The sequence below is a fragment of the Schistocerca americana genome, chromosome 1, assembly GCF_021461395.2.
Source record: "Schistocerca americana isolate TAMUIC-IGC-003095 chromosome 1, iqSchAmer2.1, whole genome shotgun sequence".
In the NCBI taxonomy this organism is placed as follows: domain Eukaryota; kingdom Metazoa; phylum Arthropoda; class Insecta; order Orthoptera; family Acrididae; genus Schistocerca; species Schistocerca americana.
In genome coordinates, this window is record NC_060119.1 from 367,610,578 (window position 1) to 367,633,249 (window position 22,672).

General features: G+C 43.7%; 1 protein-coding gene across 1 annotated transcript in view; it reads left to right on the plus strand.

Moving 5' to 3' along the window:
* Positions 1 to 22,672, plus strand: part of LOC124600425 — a 126,477-nt gene that overhangs the window by 21,164 nt on the left and 82,641 nt on the right. The window contains exon 2 of the mRNA XM_047136160.1: positions 21,607 to 21,724. Within this exon, the coding sequence (XP_046992116.1) occupies positions 21,607 to 21,724 (118 nt within the window). The remainder of the gene's footprint in view (positions 1 to 21,606; positions 21,725 to 22,672) is intronic.

Genomic DNA, 22,672 nt, shown 5'->3' on the forward strand with positions numbered 1-22,672 from the left:
CAGGTCCTGTACGGGCCTTTTTGGATACAGAAAATGTTCGACTGCTGCCCTGGCCAGCACATTCTCCAGATCTCTCACCAATTGAAAACGTCTGGTCAATGGTGGCCGAGCAACCGGCTCGTCACAATACGCCAGTCACTTCTTTTGATGAACTGTGATTACGTGTTGAAGCTGCATGGGCAGCTGTACCTGTACACGCCATCCAAGCTCTGTTTGACTCAATGCCCAGACGTATCAAGGCCGTTATTACGGCCAGAGGTGGTTGTTCTGGGTTTCTCAGGATCTATGCACTTAAATTGCGTGAAAATGTAATCACATGTCAGTTCTAGTATAATATATTTGTCCAATGAATACCCTTTTATCATCTGCATTTCTTCTTAGTGTAGCAATTTTAATTGCCAGTGGTGTATTACTTTATGCTTTTGAGCTGCAGTGCCAATCACTTGCGCATCTAAGCGTATAGTACATGTCATGCTAATTTGATGTTCATTGCATGCGGCCTTCACGGTGTCGCGATTTAATGTCGAACCGCTGGCACTATAATTCATTTGTCAGGAATTGATGAGCATGTTACATTATACGAAAAAGAAAGAAAAGACGTACGACGAATAAATTATCCGAATGATACGGTAATCGGTACATGTGATGTACATGTACAGACAAAAAAGGATTACGTTTTTTAAAAAAATGGACGATTTATTCAGGAGAAAGACCTTCATACCTTCTAAACCTTAAGCAAGACAGTAACGCTCTGGTCTACCTCTGTCCCTTATGCAAGCAGTATTCGACTTGGCATTGATTGACAGAGTTGTTGAATATCCCCTGGAGAGATATCGTGCCAATTTCTGTCCAATTGGTGCGATAGATTGTCATAATCACGAGTTGGCTGGAGGGACCTGCCCATAATGCTCTAAACTTTCTCAATTTGACTGAGATCCAGCGACCTTGCTGGGCAGGATATGTCTTGGCAATATAGGAGACAAGAAATAGAGACTCTCGCCGTGTGCGGGTGGACATTATGTTGCTGAAACGTAAGCCGAGGATAGCTTGCCATGAAGGGGAACAAAACGGGGAATAGAGTATCGTTGATGTACCGCTGTGCTGTAAGGGCGCCGCGGATGACAAACAAAGGGGGTCTGCTATGAAATGAAATGGCACCCCAGACCATCACTCCTGGTTATTGGGGGTTATACCGCGGACGACAGCCACGTTAGTACCCAACAGCTGCCCGGGGCGTCTCCAGACGCTGGTCATCGGGGCTCAGTTTGAAGCTGGATTCATTACTGAAGACAATTCTCTTGAGTCAGTGAGATTCCATGGAAATTGTAACGCCTTTTTTTCAGTCTTGTGGCTGGTTTGATGTGGTCCGGCATGAATCCCTCTCCTGTGACAACCTCTTAGTCTCAGAGTACCACTTGCAAACTACTTCCTCAGTTACTTGCTCGATGAATTCCAACCTCTGTGTTCCTCTACAGTCTCTGCCCTCTACAGCTCCCTCTAGCACCGTGGAAGTTATTCCTCGGTTTCTTAACAAATGCCCTACCATTCCGTCCCTTCTTCTTGTCAGTATCTACCATATATTTCTTTCCTCTCCGATTCTGTGCAAAACCTCGTCATTCCTTTCGTTTTCAGTCCACCTAACTTTCAACATTCGTCTGTAACACCAGATCTCAAATGCTTCTATTGTCTTCTGTTCCAGTTTCCCCACAGTCCATGTTTCACTACCATGGGATGTTGCGCTCCAAAAGTACATTCTTAGAAATTTCTTTCTCAAATTAAGACCTATGTTTAAAACTAATAGACTTTTCTTGTTCAGGAAAGCCCTTTTTGCCAGTGCTAGTCTGCTTTTGATGTCCTCCCTGCTCCGTCCGTCACTGGTTACATTGCTGCCTAGATACCAGAATTCTTTAACTTCATCTGCTTCGTGGTCATCAATCCGATGTTAAGTTTCTCGCTGTTCTCGTTTCTCCTACTTCTCATTATTTTCGTCTTTCTTCGATTTACTCTCAGTCCATATTCTGTACTCATTCCATTCAGCAAATTCTGTAACTCTCGCTGTCACTGAGGATAGCAATGTCAGCAGCTAACGTTATCACTGATTTCCTTTCATCTTGAATTTTAATTCCACCTTTGAACCTTTGTTTAGTTTCCATCACTGCTTCTTCTGTGTATAGACTGAACAGTAGGGGCGGAAGACCACATCCCTGTGTTATATCCATTTTAATCCGAGCACTTTTTCCTTGGCCGTCCATTCTTATTACTCCTTCTTGGTTCTTGTTGTATATTACACGTCTCTCCGTATAGATCACCCCAGCTTTCCTCAGAAGTGACACTGCAGAAAGCTTTTTCCAGGTCGAGAAATGCGATGAACGTCATTGCGGTCCACTTGCATCCCTTTACGCTTGATGTCTTTCCCGACGGAGATGGCATTTTCAGCTAGACAACTGTCCGTCTCAGAAGTCCATAATCGTGAGGAGCATGATACAGAACACGCGTTGATATCTTGGCCATGAAATACACCTAATCTAACCCGAAGGATGACGTCTGGGAGGCAATCGGGCGCCACCTCCCCGTACACAAACCACAAGGTCGTCATTTTCGGGAATTTCGTGACTTGTGCTTACACATCTGGTGCCCCATACCTCCAGAAACCTACCAAGGACTTGTCGAATTCGTGCCACGCAAAATCGCTGCTTTGTTACGCACCAAAGGTGGACCAACACGTCATTAAGAATGTTCCGATTCGTCAGTGTGTGTTCGGAATCGTTCCTGGGAATAGGCGTTGGTTAACGCATCACGAGCTGATTTCACTCCATTTGAATATCTCGCACATGAGAATACCTCCGTCTTTGCCTGAAATACGTCAGTAGACAAGCTGGACGAGTTCATATCCCGCCATCAGTACGTACATATGTGCAGCGTGAGTCATCAGTGCAGGCTACCTTTTCTCTTGCTTCTTATGTTCAGTGGTAGAACTCCTACGCCGATACTGTGGCGTACTCTGAGGAGCGCACGTATGGGCCTGTGGCTTCTATACTGTACGTTGCTGACAAGAATGCGCTCGACAGGAATGTGGCAGCGAGTCGGAATTGCCATTCTAAAAAACATGTTCACGAAAGCAGTTACATAAAACATTGTGTCTGTGACTTATCTGACGAGGTTCGTGTGACGTAAATATATTAAATCATGTCAACTTTTCAGTGTAGTGCTACTTTTGGGAAAATATTGGTCAAATTTTTCATGTATGTATCCGTGGTAAGGTTTTCTCGACTCTTAGTTGCTTACAATAGAAACATGATGTTTACACGCTCATTTCACTATAATTTTCCCATTTGGGGCCGGTACTATAAATCAAAAATAGGAGACCGCACACGGCGAACAACAAGACATAAGACATAGTTGACTCGTAATCTAGTATTTTTCTCTTAGATATTGGGCAACCGCTGGGATTAGGTTCTGAGGAGAGAGGGGAAAGTCTGTTTCTCCGCTCCCAACCTCACTCCTCGCAAGCTTTTTTTATAGCTGCCTAATTAGGTACTCATTGTACATCATACAGATGCTGATACCCAGTTCGTCTGCATCGTCATGGAGATTTGTTTGCTGAACATTTGGATGCAATGCACCGTCTGACGTGCCCTCCACAACCGCAAAGTTGAATATTATGGCGGTCTTCAATCGGACGTTTGTGAAAGGAATTGAAACAGCATTTGTACAAGGAAAGTATAAAATCCAATCGTCGACCATTCAAGAATCTCCATTGTTCCTCCGAAGGATTCGAGCTATTTTTGATATCAAAAGTGGGGCTAAACCAGAAATATGCAAGTGATCATATTGCTCTGTCCAATCACTGTACGTTAAGGTTCCAAAAATTACACCAGTAAAGAGAGAGGAATTAAAGTTCGAGTCGCAAATTTGAAACGTGGACGAATTATAAAAGCTGTTGGAGAAAGCTGTCAGAATAACAGAACAGCAGCGTACAATCACGCCGGAGAACTGCAAATGTTGACAATGGCTGTTAACAAGTGATGGCGCTCTCCGGCTCGAATAACAATAGGTCACCTGCCGCTTTGTCTCGCTGTAGCGAGGAAATGAACATCGCCGTTACATTACGCGAGCCAGTCGAGTGGTGGCTGGGCTGCAATTTCGATGGTATATCCCTGCTGTGCTTTCGCCTTTTGTGCGTCGACGTGCATCCGGCGTTTGCAGCAGCGAAACTTTTTACAGGAAGTTATTTCAAACGCTACACTGACTACCAGCATGATGAGTCTGCACGCGAGCAGCGAAATTCACGTGTCGCTGGTACTCTAAACGTGGTGTGTAACTGTTTCTTCCTGTCGTTATATATAGACGTGTTTCGTAGAATATATTTTTAGGTGCTTGTCAGGAGGTGCTTCTCACAGTGGTACTCAACACAGAGTGCAGAAAGTGACGCCCGTACATTCCTCTGTGGCGATAGCACTTTAGCTGACCACGTCACTTGAGAGGCAAGACTAGTTTACTGGATCTGTCGCTGAAGACGTGTTCTTGATAGTTCTTGTTTGAAGTCTGGGTTTGCACGTATAAATCTGAACGACCTGCCTGAAATGCAAAAGCCAAACTCACAATACAGAGCTATCTGAATTCTAGTCAACGTTTTCCGCATGTTTCCTTCCTCGCTACACTGTTGAGGACCTCAGGACCTCACATGTTAGTATCAGTCAAAAAAATGTTCAAATGTGTGTAAATTTCTAAGGGACAAACTGCTGAGATCATCGGTCCATTTAGTAACAGTCCACTTAATTTTCAGCAGTCATTTGCAACACCGTACACCGATTTGAAAATATACTGGTGGACAAGACGTAAGGACGAGAGTCACTTTCGCATGATGTGTCAGTTCCAAGTAACAAAGCTCGATGAATCGTGGACACACACAGAAAGAAGTGCTACAGTATAATGCAAAATGTAACTGAAAGGAAGAAATACGCAATGAAACGAACAGAAATGACACTTTTATTAAATGACAATAATTACGCTGACGTCACCGCGATTTTTGATGAGCCGGCCGCTGTGGCCGAGCGGTTCTAGGCGCTTCATTCCGGAACCGCGCTGCTGCTACGGTCGCGGGTTCGAATCCTGCCTCGGGCATGGATGTGTGTGCTCTCCTTAGGTTAGTTAGGTTTAAGTAGTTCTGAGTCTAGGAGCTGATGACCTCAGATGTTAAGTCCCATAGTGCTTAGAGCCATTTGAACCATTTTTGATTCTTGATGGTCCATGAACATTACAGAAGGCAGGACGTGGTCGTTAACAGACTGTATGAGCACAATGGACGGCAATGAATGTCCTGCAACGTGCTGCCATGGTGGCCAAAAGACTGATAAGGAGTTCTTGTGGTTGGCTTCCCACTCCTTCACCAGTGTGGTTGACATCTGTGGATGGTCGTTGTTGCGTGTGGATGTGTTGCAACGTCTCCTCAAAACATCCCACACTTGCTCGATGGGATTTAAGTTGGGGGAACGACCAGGCTGCTCCATTCGCTGCATATCATCTCGTTCCAAGAGCACCTCCAACTGCACATTTAGATGCATTCACACATTAAAAAAACTTTGTGTTCTGCCTTAGGGCAGGTCTTGTCATGGGGGAAGCCTCGTCAGAGAGGTCCACCGCATGAGCGTCTAGGGAAGTGATTCCAGTGGTGGTTTCCCGTTGCCTTACACTGGTGAAGATAAAATGATAATGAGGACAACACAACACCCAGTTCCTGAGCGGAGAAAATCTCCGACCCAACGGGGAATCGAACCCGCGCCCCTTGGCGTGACAGACCGCCGCTCTGACCACTCAGGTACTGGGGCGAGTTTCACGCATTGTCATTCATAAAACCCAAGTCAGGCATGAAAGCACCACTGAAAACACGCACGTGCAGAAAGAGTGCAGTGTTACAACAATGTTGACCGGTGATTGTATCTTGTACAAAGATTTGGAGGTCAGTATGCTCATGCAACACTTTGCCTCTCCACACCATAACGCCTGGATCATCAAAAACCTCATGTTTTTATGGATGACAATGCACGTCCGCATCGAAAAGCGCAGATATAGAAGCTCTTGGAACAACAGGATATTCGACGAATGAACTGGGCTGCCTGTTCACCCCGACTTAAATGCCATCGAGCATGTCTGGGGTCCTCTGGGCAGACGTATTGTAGCACCAACGACCATAAGCATCTACATCTACATGGACACGCTGCAAATCACATTCAAGTGCCTGGCAGAGGGTTAATGGAACCGCCTTCACAATTCTCTATTATTCCAATCTCGTATAGCGCGCGGAAAGAATGAACACCTACATCTTTCCGTACCAGCTCTGATTTCCCTTATTTCATCGTGGTGATCGTTCCTCCCTGCGTAGGTCGGTGTCAACAAAATATTTTCGCATTGAGAGGAGAAAAATGGTGATTGGAATTTCGTGAGAAGATTCCGTCGCAACGAAAAACGTCTTTCTTTTAATGATTTCCAGCCCAAATCTGTGACACTCTCTCCCATATTTCGCGATAATACAAAACGCTCTGCCTTTCTTTGAACTTTTTCGATGTATTCCGTCGGTCCTATCTGGTAAGGATCCCACACCGCGCAGCAGTATTCAAGCGTAGTGCAGGCAGTCTCCTTAGTAGGTCTGTTACATTTTCTAAGTGTCCTGCCAATAAAACGCAGTGTTTGGTTAGCCTTAACCGCAACATTTTCTATGTGTTCCTTCCACAAGAACTTCTCAATAATCTTGTGACCAGCATGGGAGCAAGTTACAGAGCATGCACTGCCTTCCTCGGCTATCATGCAGCGTATTGGGCACCATGTCCTGCCATTTGTGATGTCCAGGGGGCCATCATGAATCGCGGTGACTTCAGCGCTAATATTAAGTTTCAAAATCGTGTTACGTGTGTTCTTCTCATTGCGTGTTTCTTTCAGTTAACTTGTATACTATACCGTAGCAGCTCCTGCTATGTGTTGTTTCATCGTGCAAAATTACTTGGCAGTGATACATCATGCGAAAATTACTTTCGTCACTAAGTTTTGCATTCAGGTAAATATCCATACAAATATTTCTTGAACGTTCCTCCAAAAGAGGATCTTTTCCGTGGCATCTAGAGACCATACATGCCTCCAATCGATGAAGATCGAAAACTTACTATACAGACTGTTCTCCTCCTAATTCCCGTACATAATCACACAAACACCCACCCACATACACACACACATACACACACAAATCTGTGTTTAGGAATTTGGAAGTCAAGAGTGCAATATTTTTAAGATTACATCGTTAGTTCCTCAACGTCTAAAATGTGGACATGTCTCTATATAGAAAGATTTTTTCCACCGTTTACAAAGTCTAGGGATTGATCAATGAGAGGATACGAAACCGAAAAGGTCTAATAAACTTATGTTGGGAAACGCGTGGTTTCCATGCTAGAGACTATTTATTCAATCACACTTTGTTACAGAGACTGCGGTCTAACTAGCACTGTACCATGCAGTCACAGTTACAGAATGCATGGTTTCCTGACCGATGGCCGCAGCAGTCTGGCCCCTTTAATCCCAGAAACAAACTACATGGTTTCCTCCTAGATGGTGGCACTGTTCCTCATACATCATGCCCTAGCGCCCTCTCCTGCCATAGTAATTGGTAATGTTGTGTCCGATTCACCTCTCTTGCTGACTCATCTTGTAGTGGATGTGATACAGCGTTGTACACAATGGTTCCGTGTTCGAATCGAGAGCTTGTCGACATGGTGTTTACTTACGCAAAGCCAAATGGCAACGGGCGGCGGGCAGCAAGGTTATATCAGGAGACATATCCCCGCCGACAACAACCACAGAATGAGGCCACCTTTACGCGGAGTGGTATCTTCAGCTTTCATAACAGTGTTTCGCCGTTTGTCTGAGACAGGGTCGTTTCAGGGAGCAGGAAATCATGAAGGACGTACCCGAAATGTTCGGTCACCAGACTTGGAGGAAAATGTGATTAACACTGTGGAAGGCGACCCGCCGTGTCAATAGAGACATTTGGCCCGCCAATACAGGATAAGCCAGACGAGTGTGTGGAACATTCTCCAGGACAATTGTTACTACCGTTATCAGTTACAGCGCGTGCAGGGTTTACTAGCGACAGACTTCCCACCGCGGGAGCAGTTTTGTCTCTGGTTTCTTCACTAGGCAACCACGATTCCGGGATCTGTGTCCTCCATCGTATTCACAGATGAGGTCACTTTTACGCGGAGTGGTATCTTCAGCTTTCATAACATCTTGGGGATAGCATGCAGAGCCATCACGGTATGGTAACAGCGAATTATCAGCATCGGTGCCGTGTGAATGTGTCAGCCGGGATAATTGGCGACCGTATTTTGAGACAAGTCTTCCTTCCGCGTTGCCTAACAGACCGGAAGTATCGGCGTTTCTTGCGGGTGACTTTGCCTCCCCTGCTGGAAGAAGTGCCAGTAACGGTTAGAAGGGTTAACTGGCTGCAACATGATGGTGCTCCAGCCCACTTCGCCATTAACGTCCGGGCGCATCTCAGTCGTGTCTTGCTTGGTCAATGGATCAGACGGGGGGGTCCTGTTGCATGGCCTACTCGTTCACCGGATCACAACCTGTGTGATTGTTGGTTATGTGTATGCAGAGCCCATTCCAGATGTGGAGACACTGCAGCAGCGTACTCGTGCTGCTTTTGACACTGTTCGGATGCAGCCCGGCCGATGTGAACGTGTGAGACAGAATATGCTACGGCGCGTACACACATGCTTTGAGGAACAAGGAAACCAGTTTCAACAAACCGCAGTCTCTGTTACAAAGTATGATTGAATAAATGGTCTCAAGCATTTCCGGATATAAGTTCTTTAGACTTTCTTTGTTTCGTATCCTCTCATCGATCAATCGCTAGAGTTTGTACACAGTGGACAAAATCACCATGTACATCGCTACATCATTCATCAGAACAAATTCTTCTCAGTAGGAGACAGTTGTTGGCCATTCATTATTAGACACAACTGTAAGCTAGTTGTTTCTTGTGATCGTGAAGGGCATACTATGATGATACTTTTAATCTCCACATACTCGAGCGATACTCCTATGTACGTTGTTCTAGCGTTTTATATTTAGTCTATTTCGTTAAGAAATCCGGTTTCGTCCGTATAACTTTCAAAAAATGGTTCAAATTGCTCTGAGCACTATGGGATTTAACATCTGAGGTCATCAGTCCCCTAGAACTTAGAACTACTTAAACCTAATTAATCTAAGGACATCAGACATATCGATGCCCGAGGTAGGATTCGAACCTGCGACTGTAGCGGTCGCACGATTCCAGACTGAAGCGCCTAGAACCGTTCGACCACACCGGCCGGGCTATAACTTTATTGGGTACGTGTTGTGTTCTGTAGTTCAACGTTTCAGTCTAGTTTGCAGGTGACCTTGAGGACATGGTCACACGTGTATGAATGAAAAAGTTTCATGAAAAATTACGACCGTTGGCACCCTACGCTGGCACAAACTTCTGTTCCCCATTTAATACCTACTGATCGAACCCCTATGTACGGGACACCTAATATAAACCTGGCCCAAAAGGCGTTTTGGGTATTTCGCGACAGCATAATATAAAAGGAAAAAAGGGGGGACGTAACTGGTTTTGATTGGTGAGCAAAGAACAGTTCTGCTGCTCATTCACCAGTCAGACTTCTCGTGTGAGTTGTACTTTGCCCATCCTGCATCATCTTGAGAACTAGGTTTAGCTCTTCGACCTGTAGTATCTACATTTATATTTCTTAAATAGTCACCAAGACAATCACTATGTCCAAAGATACTACGTATGACTGTAACTTACATTGTGGGCAATGGGAATTTTGTGTACATATTTTACAAAAAAAAAAAAAAAAATAACGCCGCGAGAGATACTTGCTTGAACATAAATACAGGTGCTAGTCAAACCTCCAGGCTGTGCCGTTGTATTCGACCACGAAAGGCACCTGTGCAGTGTCATCTTTACGTTGCAAGTGTCAGTCGTGGTCAGAACAATGTTCTGTGTAACTGTGAGTGCATTATGTCGGAGCCAAGGGAATTCGAACTCGTATGGTGGCTGCTTTCGTAAACAAAAGTTTGATGTTTCAAGACCCTCCGTAACCGAAGATTTATATCGTATACAGGGTAACATCATCCGCTATATCACAACGCGGACGGAATTCTGTGTTGAGTGATCGTGACGGACGCTCATTGAAGAAGACCGCGACGAAAAATAAATGGACAACAGCTGCAAAAGTCACTGCAGAACTGAATGTCGCACTCGCGAACCACGTCAGCACGAAAACAAGGGAGCTCCATAAGAAGGGCATTGCAGGGCGAGCTGAAATTCGATTACAACCCATCTGTGATGCAAATGTTCGTAACAGGAGAAAGTGGTACCGAAGCCAAAAAGGTGGACAATGGAGTGATGAAAAAACGTCATTTGGCCGGACGAGTCTTGTTTCACATTATTTCCAGGCCGAGTTTACGTCCCAAGAGTGCAACATGCGGGGATTCTGTGATAGTTTGGACTGCCACATCGTGACATGTCATAGGCCCAGGGTTACGCTGCAAGGTTGCACTACTGCGAAGGAGTGTGGGAGCACTTCGTCTGCTCCGGTTATTCGCTTGCTACAATGTTTGCTCCCCAGTGGTGACGCTCTTTTGCAAGAGCACGAGGATGGATTGTGGCGTCTGTCCTGGCCACCACAGCCGCCAAATCTCAGTATTAGTGGATAGTGGATAGTGCTTGATCACTGTCGACCTCCATCATCATTACCTGAACTTGGCACTATTTTGCAGGAAGAATGGTAGAATATTCCCTTGAAAACGATGCAGAACGTGTACTTACGCATTCCGAGATGGCTGGAAGCTGTTTCGAATGCCAACGGGTTTCCTACCATACAGCGTGACTCACCTAAGATTTGCACCGCATATATTGCGTAACTGGAAAGTATTATTGATGTGTGGCTTTCACAGAATGTATTGATAGTCTCGGGCTCGTATTGTTAGCCAGTAAACAGATTGTAATAATACTTAGAATGTGTATTTTTTGTGCTATCTTAACAGTTTTTTAAACGGAACATAGCTATTGGCATTAACGGACTAAAAATAGGGTAAATTAGAATATCAATGGTGTTCGTTGCAGGAGTCTAGTGCGAGCCGTTCACGAGAGAAGTTTCCACGCCGACACTTGTTTGTGTCATTCAACCTGCGCAGTTACTAGGTATGATGTTGTTACGTTTGTGCTGTAACTGACAATTTGAAAGTTTTTACTACACAACATTTATTTACGTGAGTCTACATGGAAATGACTGAATAACAATGAAAAGTCACAGTCACAAAGTCAGTGAGAATTTCCTACTAGAGGCAACAAAAGATAACTTCTAAGTTTCCCACGAGAGTCCGTGGTAACACAGATACACTTCATTCCAAGTCCTATTCCGATGGCGAACGCGTAGTGTTCCGTGGAGACGTCCTCGAGGTCGGTATTCGGCGTGAACTGACATCCGGTGCTGGTTCTAGCCATTATTGGCCTACCAATTGTGTAGTAATACTTCCGGCAGGCCATCTCGAACACCCTCTGCAGGAAGTAGTACGCGGGATGTCTGTTTCCAAAACAGCCGATTTTTACCATTGCTTACGCCTTGGGCATGAACAACCTCGGTCCTGTGTGGTGTTAGATGTGTTGCCGGCCTGCAGGGGCTACCTTGGCGCCGGCGTAACAGTTTGCTCACAGCGTGCTCGTGTGTTCCTTGAGTGCACTGCGACTTGGTAGTCAGTGTGCGACAGTCCAACTAGTAGGTTGTGAAATGGACTATGGGATTTACCAATACAGAAAAATCCGTCATGCTCATGATGTACGGAGAATATAGCAAGAAAATAGTTCACTCTTGTACAGTGTATGCGGCAACAAGATATCTCAATAGACGTCAACCATCTCCAACCAGTTATGTGAAAGTGGAAGTGGAACAACCTAGACAACGTAACTTAAGGGGCTCCGGAACGCCCTACACTTGCAATGTTAAAATAACGCTTATAAATTACATCTTTCCTCACAAAGTATTTGAGGTAGGAAGTTGAACTTTTTAAAGATTATTTATTGGAATATGGGCTACAACTTAACACAGGGATTTTACAAAATTTTAGTTCAGTTATTAAAGATGATTGTTTTTCAATTGTAATGAAAATTCACAACATTTTTTTGCAATTCTTTATTTATATATTAAAAAATATACAGTTTTTTGGAAAAAGGCTGTGTTAAATTATGCAGAAGGTACTGTGTAACATTTACTGAAAGTTTGAAACAAATATGTTTAGAAGATCCTTAGAAAACATGTAATTAGTATGAGAAAATAAAAGTTTTGGGAATCGAGCGACAAAGATTGGATTAACTTTTTAGTGCATTCCAGGTCCATAGGATGGATTATCTTCATCCTCTGCAAACTCCTCCTCCAGCTTCCTCTTGTTCCTCCTCCTGTTTACTCTTGCTTGTATTTCTAGACTCTTTACAGCCCTGTCTGCAGCCCGAAGGCGTTCCTTGTCTAAAGCAAGCATCGCTCGTTGTTGTGTTCGTAGATTTTGCTACCATTTTCTTCAGTTGCAGTTACTGCAACACTGTTCCAAAAGGTGGTCATGTATGAACACTTATCACATTTCAGTTGTATTTCACTAGCAAGTCCTACGTGCTTTATTATGGAGAGTTCCAGACCAACTTCACTACAATGAATACATCTTACACAGTTTGAAAAAATTCCTTTGAGAACCGACATATCAAATATTTCATTCACATCCGATTCGCCCATAAAACATTCATAGTTTTCACTCATTGAACCAAGCATCTTCTGTGAAGTATTTTCTTTCCCACTTTGACTGCTATGGGCAGGTGTACTTGAGAGGTTAGGTTCACTCACTTGGTTATCGTCTTTATTGTTTACAGTGATAACACATACCTTTGGCTTTCCAACATTTCTCCTTTTCTTAAAAGCCTTCAGAGGATTTCTAATAACTTTACTTTTACTCATTATTATACTTCAACAAAACAGAGACTCAAGAAACAGAATTAATTACGAATATTTTCGAGATAACGACAGAGTAAATAAACATGAAACAATCGACAATCACACCAGCGATATATATTGAACCATCACAGGTTAGCCACAACACATACTTTATATCACATCACTAAAATGTACCTGATGAACACGGACGTTAATAATAACACCATTTGACAGCAGTTTAACAGCGCCACAGTGGGTCACGCCCACGTAGAACACATTTCAAAAAAAATTTAAAAATAGTTGCAGTCTTCGGAATTGAATAAACTATATATCTATTAAAAGGTAATAGTCTGCAGATTCAGAAAACGCAAAAAAGTAAAAATTGAACTTTTCATGATTTTGAGCCTTTCCGGAGCCCCTAAAGGAAACAAGTGACGACAAAAGATGGGGAAATTAATGTTCTTGCTGCTATTGCAGTTGATTCGCACGTTAGCTCCCTCGCAATTGCACGAGGAAGTGGCCTGAGTGAGGCAAGTGTTCTATGGATTTACATCAGCATAGGTTCCATCCCAGTCACAAGTCTATCCATCAAGAGAGATGTTAAATTCTGTACATGGGTATTAAGAAAGAATACTCCTGTAGAATCATGTATCTTGTTTAATGATGAAGCCACATTTACCAATCATGGCCAGGTAAACCGCCGAAGCTCCGTCGATGGAGTGTAAACGATTGGTGCGGGATAGTGAATCAGCTTAGGCCAATTTTTCACAGACGGAACACTGAACGCGCACAAGTATCGCAGCTTTCTAGCATAGCATCTTCCACTGATGCTATAAGACGTTGCTCTGCAGACTAGGAGGAACCTGTAGTACCAATATGATGACTGTCCAGTCAATAGTGCACGAAGTACTATAGCATGTCTTCACAAACTGCTTCCAAATCGTTGGATTGAGCGCATAGGACCTGTACCTTGGCATGCTCGTTCCCCGAGTTTGACGCCTGCGGACTTTTTTATGTGGGGAAAGCTGAACGACGCTTTCTACAAGAACTTACCAACTACACACGATAATAGGCAACGGAGTATTATTGCAGCCTGCTCGGACATCACCGCAAAAATTCTAACATTTATGCAGCAGTCGTTCCATACCAGAATGGAAGCGTGTATTTCCACTGCCGGAGGTCATTTTGAACACAAGATGTAATGATCAATTGTCTCATTACTGGTCAGAATTCACATAACTAGTGCATGCAGTTGTGGTGTTCTTTAATGTTTACCATCACAAGTATTGTACAAACGTTGGTGTGGAAAGTTTTCAAAATACGATACCTCGAAGACGACTCACACTACTTTTCTGCAACAAACATCACTGACATTCTAATTTATCGTACTTGTACTTTGTTAATGTCAATAGACGCTGTCCCATTTAATAGAATGTATGTTTGCACATAAATACACGTTCTAAGTATTATTATGATCATTTGACTGGCTAACAATACAAGTCCCTGACTGCCAATCCATTCTGCGAAAGCCGCAGATCAACAGCGCTTTCCATTCCCGCAATATTTGCGGTTCAAGTTTTAGGCGATTCACCCCGTATTTCATGTCTGACACACGATTAATAATCCAGTCATACATACATTCGTACATATATGCATACGTATATACACACACCTGCCTAATATCGTGTAGGACGCCCGCGAGCACGCAGAAGTGCCGCAACACGACGTGGCAAGACCTGACTAATGTCTGAAATAGTCCTGGAGATAATTGACACCACGAATACTGCAGGGCTGTCCGTAAATCCGTAACAATACGTATGGGTGGAGATCTCTTTTGAACAGCATGTTGCAAGGCATCCCAGATATATTCAATAATGTTCATGTCTTGGGAGTTTGGTGGCCGGCGGAAGTGTTTAAACTCAGAAGAGTGTTCCTGGAGCCACGCTGTAGCAATTCTGGAATTGCCCAAGTCTATCGGAATGCACAATGGACATGAATGGATACAGGTGATATGATAGGATGCTTACGTACGTGTCACCTGTCAGATTCGTATCTAGACGTGTCAGGTGTTCCACATCACTCCAACTGCACACGCTCCACACAATTACAGAGGAGCCTCCACCAGCTTGAACAATCCTCTGCTGAAATGAGGATCCATGGATTCTGAGGTTGTCTCCATACCCGTACACGTCCACGCGTTCGACACAATTTGAAACGAGACTCGTCCGACCAAGCAACATGTTTCCAGTCATCAACAGTCCAATGTCGGTGTTGACGGATTCAGGCGAGCCGTAAAGCTTTGTGTTGTGCAGTAATCGAGGGTACACGAGTGGACCTTCGGCTCAGAAAGCCCATATCGATGATGTTTCGTTGAATGGTTAGCGCGCTGACACTTGTTGATGGCCCAGCGTTGAAATCTGCAGCAATCTGTGAAGCGTTGCACATCTGTCATCTTGAACGATTCTCTTCAATGGTCGTTGGTCCCGTTCTTGAAGGATCTTTTTCCGGCCGCAGCGATGTCCGAGGTTTGATGTTTTACCGGGTTCGTGATATTCACGGCACACTCGTGAAATTATCGTACGGGAAAATCTCCACTTCATCGCTACCTTGGAGATTCTGTGCCCCATCGCTCGTACGCCGACTGTCCCACCACATTCAAAGTCACTTAAATCTTGATAACTTGCCACTGTAACAGCAATAAATGATCTAAAAACTGCGCCAGACACTTGTAATCTTATATAGGCGTTGCCGACAGTAGCACCGTATTCTGCCTGCGTACATGTCTCTGAATTTGAATACGCATGCCCATACCAGTTTCTTTGGCGCTTTAGTATATGATACACACGAATGATGTTCTTGAAAGTAGCTATAGAACGACAATTGCGAAAGGATCCGAAAGGAAATAATGTGACTGTCAAAGGGCGAGAGTTGCATCATTTACACAGCTCTGAATGCCTCTGACTACTAAAAACAGGAAAACCGACAAATGAGAATTTTGCTTGTATCTTTTGTTATTTTCGTTTTAGTTCAGCATTCATTCAGCTTTTTAGACGCTCCTTGTAGCATGGCTAGTGACGATCCAGAAGTGAGTAGGCTATATGGTTCATGTCGATGGAGGGTTGCCGCTGAGCGGCTGATAGCAGCGAGCTGTTCCCACGTCAGGACAAAAGCCGGTGCCGCGGGAAACGTCAGTCAGTGAGTGAGGCGTGGGTGGGGCGGCTGGCTGGGAGACTGTTCTGCTCTGCTCTGGCCCGGGCCCCGCTGCGACACTACATAGCCGTCAGTTCGGCAGCACCGTCACCATCACAAAGGCCACCCAGCACCCGCGGCGCAAATGTGCGACTATCCCAACAAGCTGCTGGCATCATATGCCACTGTGTGTCTCTTCCTGTACTGTCTGTCACGAGCGGTTATTTATTCACCCAATGCACCTGGCGTCAGACGTATAAACGTTGCATGATGAGGAGCCCTTCTACATCTACATCTACATTGATACTCCGCAAGCCACCCAACGGTGTGTGGAGGAGGGCACTTTACGTGCCACTGTCATTACCTCCCTTTCCTGTTCCAGTCGCGTATGGTTCGCGGGAAGAACGACTGTCTGAAAGCCTCCGTGCGCGCTCTAATCTCTCTAATTTTACATTCGTGATCTCCTCGGGAGGTATAAGTAGCGGGAAGCAATATATTCGATACCTCATCCAGAAACGCACCCTCTCGAAACCTGGACAGCAAGCTACACCGCGATGCAGAGCGCCTCTCTTGCAGAGTCTGCCACTTGAGTTTATTAAACATCTCCGTAACGCTATCACGGTTACCAAATAACCCGGTGACGAAACGCGCCGCTCTTCTTTGGATCTTCTCTATCTCCTCCGTCAACCCGACCTGGTACGGATACCACACTGATGAGCAATACTCAAGTATAGGTCGAACGAGTGTTTTGTAAGCCACCTCCTTTGTTGATGGACTACATTTTCTAAGCACTCTCCCAATGAATCTCAACCTGGTACCCGCCTTACCAACAATTAATTTTATATGATCATTCCACTTCAAATCGTTCCGCACGCATACTCCCAGATATTTTGCAGAACTAACTACTACCAGTGTTTGTTCCGCTATCATATAATCATACAATAAAGGATCTTACCGTTGAAGTAGTTGCTGTTTGGTTCAAATGGCTCTGAGCACTATGGGACTCAACATCTGAGGCCATCAGTCCCCTAGACTTAGAACTACTTAAACCCAACTAACCTAGAGACATCACACACGTCCAAGCACGAGGCAGGATTCGAACCTGCGACCGTAGAAGCAGCGCGGTTCCGGACTGGAGCACCTAGAGCCACTCGGCCACCATGACCGGCTCGTTGCTGTTTCGTGGTGTCCTGCTTGCGAGCAGCGACTAACTCGTCACAGTGTCAAATAGGGTTAGGCAAGAGCTATGGCAAAAATAGATGGCCACACAGATTAGCAACAATTTAAAATGACTTTTTGACTGAAGTTTTGCAATACTTAATTCGAGGACGAAGATTGTGAGTGGGAATGTAGTTCACTGATCACTTGATCTAATCGGTTCTTAAACATCGGTACAGTCCTAATCCAGTGGGCGGCAACTAACATCATTTGAAGGGTGCAAAGTGAAAAGGTTCTAAGTGCCAAATCTTATATTCTTCAGGAGAATGAAAAAATTGGGATAAGTGCCTATAGGACTCGCGCACAAAGGATTCCCTGCAAACCTAATCATTTATATAAATAGTTCATCCATCCTAGGAAAAGAGAATTTCGACAATTTTTGGCTATTATTGATGCTGATACTGTCAAGCTTTCGGTTCCAGGAATGATAAGACTTTCGAGAATGGTTTAGCTGTAAGTTTAAATTTTTGTGTTATTAATACAATCTGTATTGTAATTTTTCATTTGTTTTATTAATTTTCGAGTTACAGTTACATGGTATGCTAGCAGCCAGTTAGTCTACCCTCCCCCTGTTGCGATTACTGGAATGATTTGACAGATGTCTCCAGAGAAGAAAACAGTACAGTCGGCCATGCGGCTATTGTAACGCAAAGGACGAATTGTTCCGTGGAACGCTTTAACTCATATTTAATGGAATTTCGGAACCTCAGCGCAAACGACGGAAACGCAATCCTGCATCAGTTCCAAGTATTACTTTGCTCTGAGAAAAAAAAGATGCCGTAAGTATCGCAGCCATAGACTGTCAGCGCAGTAGTCGGACGGCCTTTCGCCTGTCACCGCTAAGTGGTAAAGACACCGTTCTCACAACGGCAGGAGACTTCCTTCCATCGTAGCTCTGCCAATTAGCACGAAATATTTGTAAATTATACATACACAACTTCTTCGTGCATCACTTTAGTTCCAGAGATTTTTGACAGATGACGAACGCAGTGTAAGTTTGTAATGGCAAAAAATATTTTTATGCGATATAATTATAAACTATCAATTTTTTCGATATTTTCCTTAACTTGTAGCCAGCCGCTGTAGCCGAGCGGTTCTAGGCGCTTCAGTCCGGAACCGCGCTGCTGCTGCGGTCGCAGGTTCGAATCTTCGAATCCTGCCTCAGCCATGGATGTGTGTGATGTCCATAGGTTAGTTAGGTTTACGTAGTCCTAAGTCTAGGGGACTGATGACCTCAGATGTCCCATAGTGCTCAGGGCCATTTTAATCATTTTGAACCTTAACTTGTACTTTGAACCTTGCTTCTTGCCAAATATCGTGATTCTAGGTCAACGAGAAGTATCTTGTAGGTTTAATGAGTGTGTTTGCTAGTATCAAAATATGTGACATAAATGCCTGTACTTTTTGACTGTGTTGACTTAGAAGCTTAAATTATTAACACTGCCAACGGACCCTAGACGTTGCTATTTGATATAAATTTTAACTTAATACTTCTACTTGTTCCTGAGAAAAAGGGGTCTTAAGCGCCGTATGGACAGACAGTCAGATGGGCAACAAAGTGATCTTACAAAGGTTGCGGCATCTTTTCATCGCAGATAAATCCGGTGAGTTTTCTATATGTCAACTAAGCTTCATTCAACTTTGGCTGGTTGTCAGAAGTGCCATCACAGCTTGATGTGACAATGGGTCCTAGGTATTTAAAATGCATGGTCTACTGGGGGGTTTGTCACTGGTTCTGATGGTAGCATTCGTTAGGGGACCACCTTCCAGCCCATTTGCGTCCAGTTTGTTCAGGCGTGTTTCTTGGGCTAGGATCACACTGTCCTCCTAAATAAGTTCCAACGACGAGATAATTGTATGTCAGACGCTGTTGGGTCCATGGAGAGGATAAATAACAGCGGTGATAGGGCGAATTCATGATGAAGGCCGACATTGAAATCAAACGGTGGACAAATTGCCGATGTGTGACGACATCAGCGGTTAAGGATATTTAATAAATTCATTTCTGGAGACATTTTTTTGCTCCCTAGTTTCAGTATTGTACCTTATCGTATTTTATTTTAATATCTCAGATTTATTTTTCCGATTTTAAAAGCTAATGTAAAGGTTTTATCCTGCTCCAGTATAGAAGCAGCATGTCTTTGACCACAGGACAAATGACGTACTGGTAAAAGTTGAATACACTTTTAATATTGGAAAGTATAAAACAGTACATTAATTAATTAAACATTGCTATGTATTTCTTACTGAATTACATGTAGAGAACGAATTTTCAAGTTGAAAGTTAATGTAATTCAATATCTGTGCTTTTCGTTAGCAAAAATCACACAAAAAGATTCCTCCACCAAATTTTGAGCATTTTTATGTCATTTGCAACACTCTATCCGGTCTTCTGCAGGAGAGTAAAAGTATAATCACATTCAGGACAATGCACTGTAACTTTAAATCAGTTATGGATTGTGTTTCAAGGTTTACGAACACTAGTTAAAACGAAAACTTTTGATTCCGCATCAGTCACAGAGTCTTTATTACGTGCACTATGCGTTTCAACGGTTACACCTCAATCATCAGATGGAGGGTACCTTTTATGCAGTTTAAAAGTATAAAATGTAGTTATAGTCCAAAGAACAGTATATACGCTGCAGTCTGACGTGGAAAATCACATGTTATATATTAGGTATTGTGAGACGCACAGGTGTTTTTCGCATGAGACTGCAGCGCACATACTGTTCTTGCATCGCGTCTACCTTTTATATTTTCAAACTGTCTGCTACATCACATCTATAGATCGTGTGTTTAATTTTGCTAGTTTGTGAGAGTCGTAACCAAAATTCTCAGCCATCTCACATGCAGCTGCAAGCAAACGGCGATGCTTGCCACTACCAAAGGCTACGCCAAACATGAGTTCCACTTGTTGATGATGGTGGAACTGTCGAAACATATAGCCTAGTGAATGAAGTAAAGACTTTGTGACTAACAGTGCTCTATACTTTCTTTGGAAGTTTCCCTGTGTTACTTTAAACGCTCTTCTTTCCTCTGCGTGCTTCTACATCAACCGATGCCTATTTCATTAAAAGACTTGCATTTAGCTTACTTAGACTTCAGCGTTTTTTCGCGTATGGTCTTTATTTAGGAAATTATTTAATATCAACAACACTTCGGCATTGTTTTGGCTTAATGGAAGCACCATTTGTTGAAAGTCCTGGTTTTTCATTTTTCCCTATATGATATTCATTTCAAGTTTGAATGTGAATTTCTTTGGTGTAGTCTTTTGGTACCATACTCGTAGCAGGAGCCTTTTCCTTCTCTGCATGTTCCATTAGAACGAAACGATCTGTGGTTTCATCCACAGCTGGATCATGTTGAGAAATCACGAGAGGATCATAAGTTTCGATTCCATAGTCTTTGAACTCATTAAGTGCATTGCCAACTGTAGCCGCTGCAGAGTGGCCTCCAGACTCAGCTCAAAAGGCGACGAGATGTCACTCCTGTGTCCAAAGTTGTCCTTGGGCGCACCACTATTAGTGCACCTCTCTCTGATTCCTTGTCAACGGAAGCAACAACATTGATCGCCCTGCTGATAATCGATTGTGCCTCTTACGCCGCCGCACTGTACGTGGGAAACTTGTTTCGCTGCAAAGAAGACCACTTCCCGGCTGAAGGTACGCGACGTGGCTGCCCGATACCGCACACTCGAGAGAACAATTGGCGTTCCTCTCGGGCGCTAGTCGCATGAGTCTGTCGGGATGCTGCACGGTCCAGTGTGGCTCTCCTAAACACAGGGATTCCATATTGGCATGACAGTCTTATGCACGCTGTGATACATAAACCCATAGCAACTCGAGTACCAATGGGCAAAATGAAAAATTAACTCTGTAACAAGCTATATTTCTACATGTAATAAAAAATGGACACATATTATATAGAATATTTTGTTAGAAGTAGTCTGTCCTACTACCAGCTAAAATATTTACTGTTCCTCCTGAAACACCACTTCTTGAGAGTTTTCACAATTTAAAAGTTGAGTGGGTGGGGCAGAGAGGGGAGGGTCCTCTCACATTCGAGTCATCCTGTATCGGTTACGTACTGTAGGTAGGTACAGTAATCTCTGCTATATACAGTACTCTTTCAGTGCCGTTTCTAGGAGAGGCGTCTAATGTTGTCGATGCGTGTGTTGCAGGCGATGCCGGACCACCCGGCGTCAATGCGCATGTCTGGAGAGCTGTCCCACGAGATGGACATGCACAACGACACGGCCGCCAATGCCACAAACACAAGCAGCAGCGCAGAGGATGACGGTGAGCGCACGTGGTCCTCTTTATTTTTCACTTCACTTTAATTCTGTCTTTATGTCCTGTTCTGAGACCTTCATCTGTGCCAAAGTATTGGACCCATCGTCATCAAGAATATGTACCACACAAGTGTTGCAAAGCTATTCGTTCAAATGGACTGAAGAGGTATATTTTCTATAGTCACAAAGGTATTCGTTGACAGACTGAACACAACTTGCAAACAAAATCGCAATACGAGTCCAGAGTCAAGCGGATCACTTGTAATACTACAGTAGTAGAATCTCCATTGGGCACTGTAATCGTCTGATTTTCGACATTGCTACAGATGTTTAGAAATATGACAATTTGAACAGAAGGATGGAAACACTGGTAGGTGCTAAATGCAAGAAACATCAGTTTGGGTTCTGAAGAAATGTAGAAATAGGAGAGGCATTACTGACCCCAAAACTTATCTTAAAAGATTGCTTGAAAAGGGGCTAATTTACTTTTATAGTGCAAAGCTTCTGACAACCGGAATGCACTCTTTGAAATCCAGAACGTATCAGGAATAAAATGCAAACAGCGGAAGGTTTTCTACAATTTGTACACACGTCAGATTGCTGTTTAAACATCGGAAGACATGAAAGGGTGACGGTATTTGACAAAGGAGTGAGACAGGATTGGCTCTCCCCAATGTTATTGGTGAAGTACGTTGAGCAAGGCGTAAAGAAAATGAAAGGGAAATTCTGAAAGGGAATTAAAATCGTGGGGGGCAACATAAAACTTTAGGATTTGTCGATGACATTGTAATTGTAATTCCGTCAGAAACGGAAAATGACTTGGAAGAGCAACTGGATAGTGTCTAAAAAAGAGGTTATAAGATATATGTCAACAAAAGTAAAACAGGATACTGGAATGCAGTCGAATTAAATCAGGCGATGCTGAGGGAATCTGATTAGGAAATTAAACAGTAAA